We start from the raw sequence: 10,002 nt of genomic DNA on the forward strand, positions 1-10,002 counted from the left end.
ACGGCCGCTTCTCCCTTAGCATCCGGAGCAGGCGACGTTAAAGCAGATTTCGCAGGTCTCCGGATCTCTGGCGATGCGGTCTGAAGCCGAGGAAGACAAGAGGGGTTGGAGAGGGCCTGCCAGCCTGAACCACCTTCACCTGTGCTACTTCGAACCTGGTCGGCTAGGAGTCGGCCGAACGGTCTACTACGCGCTACGGGATTCCCTCTTCCCGGCTACCCAACCCGTCGGCCGCCTGCGAGGAGTACTGAGCAGTTGTAAGTCATTAGAGCGGAGATTTTGAGAGAGAAGTGGGCTGTGGGATCCCAGGTGCTGTCTGAGCTTGGGGGGGGGTGTTTCTTGCAGATGTTTTGTGACCCAACTAGGCAACATCATCAGGGCTAGAAGGGAGGGGGGTTTGTGGAGAGGAGGGGGAGGAGGAGGAGGAGGAGGAGGAGGAAAGAAAGAGGAGGGGAGGAGGAAAGGAAAAAAGGAGAAAGGAAGAAGGAAAGAAAGAAAGAAAGAAAGAAAGAAAAAAGAAAGAAAGGAAGGAAGGAAGGAAGAAAGAAAGAAAGGAAAAAAGAAAGAAAGAAAGAAAAAGAAAGAAAGAAAGAAAGGAAGGAAGGAAGGAAGGAAGGAAGGAAGGAAGGAAGGAAAAAAGAAAGAAAGAAAGAAAGAAGGGAGGGAGGGAGGAAGGAAGGAAGGAAGGAAGGAAGGAAGGAAGGAAGGAAAAGAAGAGAGAAGGAGGAGGACTGTGGGGTCCTGGGTGCTCTCTGAGCTGGGTGCTTTTCTTGCAGACGTTTCATGACCCAACTAGGGAACCTTATCAGTGCTAGAAGGGAGGGGGGTTTGCAGAGAGAAGGAGGAGGAGGAGGAGGAGGAGGAGGAGAGAGAGAGCACCAAGGATCCCACAAAAAGTAAATTGTTTTTTAATCTAACAGAAGGAGCTTAAAAGGAGAATCTGAAAGGCATTCGCCTCTCTCCGGCTTATCTCACTTTCTTTAAATCCCAAAGGAGTTTTTTTTTTTCCAGTGGGATTTTTAAAAAAAAAACTTCTAGAAGAAACGACAGCCAGGCTGGGTGGGAGATTCATTGGAACAGGAAAAAAAACCCCACCAAAAACAAACCAAATTAATAATTTTCTTTTTAGTCCTTTTAGAGACTCCCTTCTCTAAAATTTCCAAAGAAATCTGCACAGAAGCAGCAGAGTCGTCTGGAAGTATCTGAAGAAGAACCTTCGTGACGTGCTTAAAGAGGACTAGGTACTTAAAAAGAGGACTGTGGGGAAAAGAAGGGTTAAAATGACCAGGAAGTGGAGACCAGAAAAATCTTCCCCAAGACAGAGGAAGGATGTTCAGCCATGCCTAAAGGGATGCTGGCCGGAGTTTCAACAGAGGCTGAATGACCGTCTCTTGGGGATACGTTAATTGCACATTCCTGCCCCAGGCTAGAGGGTGGGCTAGATGACCTCGAGGCTCCCTCACAAATGATTTAAGTGACAATGCTTTCTGGGGAGGGGGGACTTCCAGGAGAAGGGCTCCTATCACCCCACCCCCACCTCACCCCCACCCCAAAAGGCAAGTCCTGTCCTGGAGCATTTGCTTTCCTTTGGGACAAATTGCTTCAGAATCTCTCTGCTGTGACGTGTGAAGCACAAAGTCACAACGCTGTGGGCTTACACAACTTTCCGAGCCGGCAACCGCGTTTTGCAATTGACTCTTGGCTAGGCTCCCAACCTCACAGTACAGGCAAGTCCTCGACTTACGACAACAACAGAGCCCGAAATTTCCATGGCTACGGGAGACCTTGGTTTCGGGTGTGGTTTTGCTCCATTTTACGACGGTCGTTAAGCGAATCCCTTGCCGTTCTTAAGCGAGCAACAGGGTTGTTCGACGAATCGGGCTTCCCAAACTGATTTTTGCTCGCCAGATGTTGGCAAAATGGGATCTGCGACCGTCGTAAATATGAGTCACTTGCCAAAGGTCTGGATTTTAATCACGCGACCACTGGGGACGCTGCGACGGTCGGTAAGTGAGAAAAACAGTCCTAAGGCCCTTTTTTTTCAGGGCTGTCGTAACTTCGAACGGTCACTAAATAAACTGTGGTAAGCCGAGGACTTTGGGGATCAAAGAGAGAAGATGGCTGTCTACATGCCATCATTCTAATTTAACAATGGAAGCGACTCGGTTAACGACGGAAGCCAGAGAGGCCGTGAAATTCGGCAACGCCCGCTTAACCAATGTCTCACTTGGCCCCAGAAATTTTGGGCTCCCCTGCGGTCGTAAGTTGAGGACCTGGCCTGTATTCAAATCCAGCCCCTTTCAGGCTAAAACTCGGTCCGTTTAAGGACCGCTTTGACTTACCGAGGGCCCTGAACACGCTGGCGGCCTTCGGCGTGGCGCAGAGAGGCAGGAATTCGCGGGGGAGTTGGGGGTGCAGGCACACGGGCGCCGGTCCTCGGCTCCGGAAGCGGGGGTTTTGGGGTGCAGGATCCAGGATCTTCTTCAGCGCTTTGACCGAGTCCCAGGAGAAGGTCAAGTCATCGACCTGTCCGGGATAGGAAGAGAAAAAACCACATATGTCTTGCTTTATAAGGCAGTCCTCGAATTACGGCCACAACTGAACCCCAGATTTCTGCAGCTAAGTGGGACAGTTCTCACATGAATTTCCCCCCCGTTTTAACCCCCTCAGTTGTTAAATGAATCGTGGCGGTTGTTAAGCTAGGAACACGGTCGTTAAGTGAATCCCCCATTGACTTTGCTTGCCAGCAGGCTGCAAAAAGGGGATCACGTGACCCCGGGGAGTATTGCGACCGTCATAAATGTGAGTCAGGGGCCAGGTGTCTGAATTCTGATCGCGTGACCACAGGGATGCTGCGATGGTCGTTAGGCATGAAAAACGGCTGTCGGTCCCTTTTTTCCCAGCGCTGTTGTAATTTGGAACGGTCACTAAATGAACCGTTGTAAATCGAGGCCCAGTTTCTTTTTGAAAACCTCCAGAGATGGAGCGCCCGTGGCTTCTGAAGGCAAGCTGCTCCACTGGTTAGTTGATTTAAGAAGAAACTGGACAGCCATTTGTCCGAAATGGTATAGGGTTTCCTGCCTGAGCAGGAGGTTGGACTAGATGACCTCCGAGGTCCCTTCCAACTTTATCATCATCATCATCATTATTATTATTATTATTATTATTATTATTATTATTATTATTATTATTATTATTATTATTTTGATTTGGGATTAGAATGACAGAATAAGAGAGCTGGAAGGGACCTTGGAGGTCTTCTAGTCCAGACCCCTGCTCAGGCAGGAGACCCTAGACCATTTCAATCAATCAACCAATCAGAATAGAGCTGGGAGGGACCTTGGAGGTCTTCTAGTCCAACCCCCTGCTCAAGCAGGAGAGCCTAGACCATTCCAGACAAATGGTTGTCCAATTTCTTCTTGAAAACTTCCAGAGATGGAGCCCCCACAACTTCGGGAGATGAGCCCTTCATTGATTTGAGATTAGAATTACAGAGTAACAGAATTGGAAAGGACCTCAGAGGTCTTCTAGTCCAACCCCACTGCTCACTGTCAGGAAGTGTCTCCTTAATTCCAGGCTGCTTCTCTCCTGGATGAGTTTCCATCTGTTGCTTCTTGTCCTGCCTTCAGGAGCTTTGGAGGATAGGTGGGACCCCTCCTCTTCTTTGGGGCAGCCCCTCAAATACTGGAAGATGCTATCATATCCCCACCCCCCGGTCCTTCTCCTCATTAAACTAGCCAAACCCAATTCCTGCCCCCCTTCTTCATGAGATTAGGCTGACGTTCTTTAGGGAGAGCCTGGAGGCCGAACTCTGGGTCACCCCACTCCACAATTAGCGGATCCCAGCTTCCCACTATCCTGTTTCATCTTAATCTGTGCCGATTTAACGTACATTTAAAGCGACAATAAAGTTATTCCAAGTTCTAAACCAGAATCCAAGGAAGTTTTTAAAGAAGAGACTGGACAGCCCTTTGTCCGAAAGGGTATAAGGTTTCCTGCCTGAGCAGGGGGTTGGACTAGATGACCTCCGAGGCCCCTTCCAACTTGAGTAGTAGTATTATTAAACCGATCCTCAACCAAACAGCCTTAAAACATTACCTGGACGGTGACGCCTTCGGCCAGGGCTGGGAGGAGGCACAAACCAAGGATTAGCATCAGGCCGGCTTTCATGGCTGGAACCAAGATTGAGGCTCTTCCTGGGACGGCAGAGAGAGACGAGGCAGACCTTTGACTTGGACGGTCAAGACGAGGGCCTTTTTAAAGGCGAAACTCTGGTTACTGATTAACCAGGATCCCATGGCACGGGTTGGGACAGGGGCTGTAAAAGAGAGAAGTCGGATGGCAAACAATCCAAGGTTGGGGTGTGGCGTTGTGGGGTGTTGACCTCGTCCTTGGCGTTTTATGACCGTCCTTCACAATTGAGCTTGCGGTTGATGGGTTGGGGGGGGGATGGCTGGGATGGGACCACGGCGGAGGGTAGGAAGCTGCCCCCCCACCCCCCCCCACCCCTGGGAAAGGACCTCAGTCCTATGAGCCACACCTGTTGAATTAAACCTCTCCTCTTTTTTTCCCTCCTCCTCCTTCTCCTCTTCCCTTCTTTCTTCTTCTTTTCTATCACTTCTGCTCCTTCTTTCCTTTCCTTTCTTCTCCCTTCCCTCTTCCTCCTTTCCTTTTCTTCCTCCTCCTCTTTCCTTCTTTCTTTCTCCTTCTTTCCTTTCCTCTCCCCTCCCTTTCCTCTTCCTCTCCTTTCCTTTTCTTTTCTTTTCCTCCTTCTTTCCTTGTTTCTTCTCCTTCTTTTCCATCACTTCTGTTCCTTCTTTCTTTCTTTCTCCTTCTTTCCTTTCCTTTCCTTTCCCTTCCCTCTTCCTCCTTTCCTTTCCTTTCCTTTTCCTCCTTCTTTCCTTCTTTCTTCTCCTTCTCTTCCATCACCACTTCTGCTCCTTCTTTCTTTCTCCTTCTTTCCTTTCCTTTCCTCTCCTTTCCCTCTTCCTCCTTTCCTTTTCTTCCTCCTCCTCTTTCCTTCTTTCTTTCTCCTTCTTTCCTTTCCTCTCCCCTCCCTTCCCTCTTCCTTTCCTTTCCTTTTCTTTTCCTCCTCCTCCTTCTTTTCCATCACCACTTCTGCTCCTTCTTTCTTTCTCCTTCTTTCCTTTCCTTTCCTCTCCCTCCTTTCCTTTCCTTTCCCTCCTCCTCCTCCTCTTTCCTTCCTTCTTCTCCTTCTCCTTCTCCATCACCATTTCTTCTTCTTTCCTTTCCCTCCTCCTCCTCCTCCTCCTCCTCCTCCTCCTCCTCCTCCTCCTCCTCCTCCCTCCCTCCTTCTCCTTCTCAGGGGTGCAAAGTCTGGAGAAGAGACTTACTTTTTACTCAGCCATAACCTTTCTGGCCAACTGTTAAAACCCAATCTCCAATCCAGAACAACACCCATCCACATTTTTATTGGGCTCCTAAAAGCTGTTCCTGAACTGCCGTTTCTGGGTGTGTGGATGAATGAGCGTGTCGGAAATTGTGTTGAGCTGATCGTTCAGCAAAAACTCTTGCTTTCTTGTTTTGGAAACGTCAAGCAATTCGCTTGTATAAACTCTTATAAACATAAACTGATAAAAAAAAAAAGTGGATTAACTTCGGGGCCAGGCAGGGAAACGCCAGCCCAATATTTGCTTAGGTCATGATTCCTGGAAAATGAAGACGAATTATGCCAAAGAAAGAAATGTTGAATCTGCAAATAAACCCGGGAAATTGTATGTCATCCGAGTTGCAGAAAGAAAAAGAAAAGAAAAGAATAATAAACTTACAAGAAGGGAATACTGGAACAACAGATGATGTGAATATAAAAAAAGTATATTACTTTACACAAAGGTCAAGAAATTTCATTGGAAAAAATTATTTCTTTCTCTCTCTATATATATATTTCTATCTCTCCTTCTCTCTATCCCTCTCGATCTTTAACTCTCTTTTTATCTTTCTTTCTCTCTCTTTACCTATCTTTCTCTCTCCCTCTTTTTATTTCTCTCTCTATCTATCTTGTTCTCTCTTTCTCTCTTTCTCTCTATCTTTAACTCTATATTTTTCTCTGTCTTTATCTCTCTCTTTCTCTCTCTCCATCTATCTAACTTTAACTCTCTCTCATTCTCTCTCTTTCTCTCTCTCTCTCTCTCTCTCTCATTCTCTATCTTGCTCTTTCTCCCTCTCTCTCTCTCTCTCTCTCCCTCTCTTTCTCTCTCTCTCTGCATAGTTTTTTAATATATTTACATAATTTAGAACACAATATTGCTATGTTTTGTATCTGTACTGGAAAAAAGTTACTCTTTTTATATATATTTGTTTCAGGATTTTTTTCCCCCTACCACCTTTTTACAAGTTCCTCTTTTTTTACCCTCCCCCATTTTTCCCCTTTGTGTTACTTTGTATTTACCAATAAAATTATTTGCAAAAGAAAGAAAATAGATGTGAAGAATTGAAGAATTCTGATATCCTTCAAAGCAGTTATAAGTTCATATTTATTTTAACCTCTCGCTCTAAAATTATATCTATGCTCTTCTTTGTATGGTCTGGACTATCTAATCATCCAAATCATAAATCACCAATCCTGGTGTTTTTTTATTGCTGCACAATAAAGTACACAACACCCTTTCAAGCAAAGGTTTGAATGCTCTAGTCTAATGCTTTCCAGAAATGATAATAATTTTAGAATATGCCAGAACAGCACTTTTGCCAAGGAAACAATTAAAAAAACGAACAATTTGAAATTTTTGGATCTTGATCATGTATCTCGCCAGAAAAATAAAATCGAGATTGCGGGAGACTCAATTTTGACTCAAATCCCACCCGTTGAAAGGTCTGCCTGTCACTTCAGGCTGGTTGTAAATTGTGTCTAAATCTTTATTGTTTCATGTTTTTCAACCAGACTCCCAGTCCGAGTGACGCATCTCTCTCTCTCCAAAAAGAGGAAATGAACCTGTGAGACGCAAATATTGAACTTTCGGTAACAGGGATCACCAGATCATATTTTCTGAAGATAAAACTTGGTGTGATGGATGCCTACAATTGTTCTCAAAGACCAAAAAGTTGTGATTACTACTACTACTACTACTACTACTACTACTACTATTCTTCTTCTTCTTCTTCTTCTTCTTCTTCTTCTTCTTCTTCTTCTTCTTCTTCTTCTTCTTCTTCTTCTTCTTCTTCTTCTTCTTCTTCTTCTTCTTCTTCTTCTTCTTCTTCTTCCTCCTCCTCTTCCTCCTCCTTTCCTTTCTTCTTCTCTTCTTCTTCTCCTCCTCCTTCCTCCTCCTCTTTCTTCTCTTTCCTTTCTTCTCTTTCCTTTCTCCTTGTCCTCCTTTTCCTTCTTCTCTTGCCTCTTTCTCTTTCTCCTTCTCCTTCTCCTCCTGACTTTGGGCTATGTTTTCTCAGTCTGGTCTACTTCAGAATTGCTAGGAGATATTAAAATTCACTGATGGATGTCTGAGTTGTCAGACAAGATAGGACATAAATATGTGCAATAATAGTCAAAGGTTCTTTCTTCCCTTCCATTCCCTTCCCTTCCTTCCTTCCTTCCTTCCTTCCTTCCTTCCTTCCTTCCTTCCTTCCTTCCTTCCTTCCTTCTTCCTTCCTTCCTTCCTTCCTTCCTTTCTTTCCTTTTTTGGGGCATAGGCTTTGATGTCACCATCAAATAAGCTTTCCTGTTCATGATTAACCGTTGAGAATCTTGGTCAATTCAAAGCCACACCCGTATCCAGGATTTATTGCGGTCTCCTACGCAGGAATAATTTCACGGCAAACAGCTGGTTGAATGTAGAGCAATTTCAGCCTGGCACCTGTGAAATGAAGTGGGTCAAAGTCTAAGCCGATGGATGCTTGAATCACCTTAGCTTCTCCCTTTTATGGTCTATCCAATTTCTGCCCAATCTCCCCATCAATTTGGACTTTGCAAATTAAAACAGCTGGCAGATTCGGAGCCTGGAATCTAAATGGATTTCTTGGGGATCGAAGGCATAAATTGCTCATTCGTTTAATCTCCTGTGGAGGGTGGGTCTTCTCCAAAGGGGATTAATTATTGCATGAAGGGTTAAAAAAAATCAAGCCATGGGAACATCTGTCCTCGATTTTTCCAACCCAGGGTTTTTTTTATTTATGATGCTCCCCGTTTTAAATTAAGTAGGATGCTTAATTTATGAGGGTTCCCTGTGGCCTGACACAGTCTAGGCAACTTTAAGATGGATGGACTTCAACTCCCAGAATTCCCTGGCTAGCTATGCTGTGCTGGCCAGGGAATTCTGGGAGTTGAAGTCCACCTAGCTTAAAAATTCTTAAGTTTTAAGTTTAGAATTCTTAAAGACTAAGAAACATTGGCCCAACAGCTGCAAATTGCTCACCTCAATTTTGAAACTCACTTTAGATTGAAAATTAAAATCTGTATCCATAAGCTCCCTACAGATTTGCAAATTTAAGCCATCTCTCTTTTTTTCTTTCTCTCTCTTCTTCTCTTTCTCTTTCTCAGCGTGTTGTCTGTGTATCTTATTCACTAATACAAATTAAATTCCTAATCCCTAAATCTTATCTCTAGCCACTGATAAAATAGGTCCCAAGTTTGAAAATATTCTGTTCCTTCTTTTTCTTTCAATCTTAAAGTAAGTCTGTCCATTTCCGCACGGTCTAGTATTTTTTTTTAATTACTTCTTCTTCTGGTGGTGTTTCTTCGTTCTTCCAGTATTGTGTAAATATAATTCTTGCCGCTGTTATCACATGTAAACTCAAATATGTACTTTGCTTATCAAGTTTTTCTGATTATTATTATACCTAATAAAAAAAATTCAGGTTTATAATCTATGTGTTTCTCTAGCATTTTTTCTAACCAAGTGTGAATTTTTGTCCAATATCTCCTTGCTTTAACACATGTCCACCACATATGATAATAAGTACCTCTCTCTCTCTTTCTCTCTTCCTTCTTCTTCTCTCTTTCTCTCCTCTCTTTCTCTCTCTCTCTTCTTCTCTCTCTATCTCTCTCCTTTCTCTCTTCCTTCTTCTTCTCTTTCTCTTTCCTCTCTTTCTCTCTTCTTCTCTCTCTATCTCTCTCCTCTCTTCCTTCTTCTTCTCTCTCTCTCTTTCTCTCTCTCCTCTCTCTCTCTTCTTCTTCTCTCTCTTTCTTTATCTCTCTCTCCTTCTCTCCATTCCAATGTTAATGACATAGCAATTCTCCAGCCTACTACTGATTTTTGCGTTTATTTATAAGAAATATTTCAGGGCAACATTCTGCTCTGGTCAAAAATAATAAACAGCACAGGGGGGGAAAACAAAATAGGAGAAAACAAAAACTTAATTTGCAACTGCAGGTTTTTCAAAAGCCGCTCTCACCACTATTATCACTGAAGAATAGTTGAAAGGGAAAACTCAGAGATCATCTAGCCCAACCCACTGCTAAGGACAGGATCCGTTTACCTGTAACCATCACATTTTAGATGCCGCATCTGCTTTATTTTATTCTACTCTTTGGTTGTTCGATACGCCTTTCGTTTTTCATGGTTTCTATCCTCTCCAGCGTTCAATTCACTTTATATATAAAAAAAAGGCTGTTTAAAAATCAGTTCCATTTAGCAATTCAAATGAAGGGAATTTGCAAATCTGAGATTTCGGGATTATGCTGGGAAAGGGAGGGATAGTCTTAGAAAGAGAGGTAGACGATTCAACGATATCTCACGGGCATTTAAAAAAACGAAACAAAACACATTAGTGTGTTTTTATTGCCCCCAAATCTAAATCCGGCAGGGTGCAAATTTTTAATCCGAGGGCTCGCTTTTGCTCCCCCCCCCTTCTTGTAATCCTGTGATTTGGAGCTGAGCCCTGACGAGATGATCGCTCCATTTTTAATCTGCCCCCGAAGTCCTACCGAGTTTTGCACGCTCACGAATGCCACGACTTTCATTTGTTCATCCAAGAGATAAAACATCAAAATTCAGGTCAGCGCAGGATTCTCTCTGCATCATTTCTCTTTCGTGGGGGGGGGGGGGGGGG

General features: G+C 44.1%; 1 protein-coding gene across 1 annotated transcript; it reads right to left on the reverse strand.

The window, feature by feature from the left end:
• Positions 1 to 15: 15 nt before the first annotated feature.
• Positions 16 to 4,298, reverse strand: LOC107284650 (guanylin-like). Its single transcript, XM_015812742.1, has 4 exons — positions 4,226 to 4,298; positions 4,099 to 4,124; positions 2,343 to 2,526; positions 16 to 80 (listed from the first exon to the last, which is right to left on the reverse strand). The coding sequence occupies exons 1-4, from the start codon at positions 4,296 to 4,298 to the stop codon at positions 16 to 18; spliced, it is 348 nt and encodes a 115-aa protein (XP_015668228.1).
• Positions 4,299 to 10,002: the final 5,704 nt, after the last annotated feature.

This window comes from Protobothrops mucrosquamatus, unplaced genomic scaffold, assembly GCF_001527695.2.
Source record: "Protobothrops mucrosquamatus isolate PMUCROS unplaced genomic scaffold, P.Mucros_1.0 scaffold109, whole genome shotgun sequence".
NCBI classification, from domain to species: domain Eukaryota; kingdom Metazoa; phylum Chordata; class Lepidosauria; order Squamata; family Viperidae; genus Protobothrops; species Protobothrops mucrosquamatus.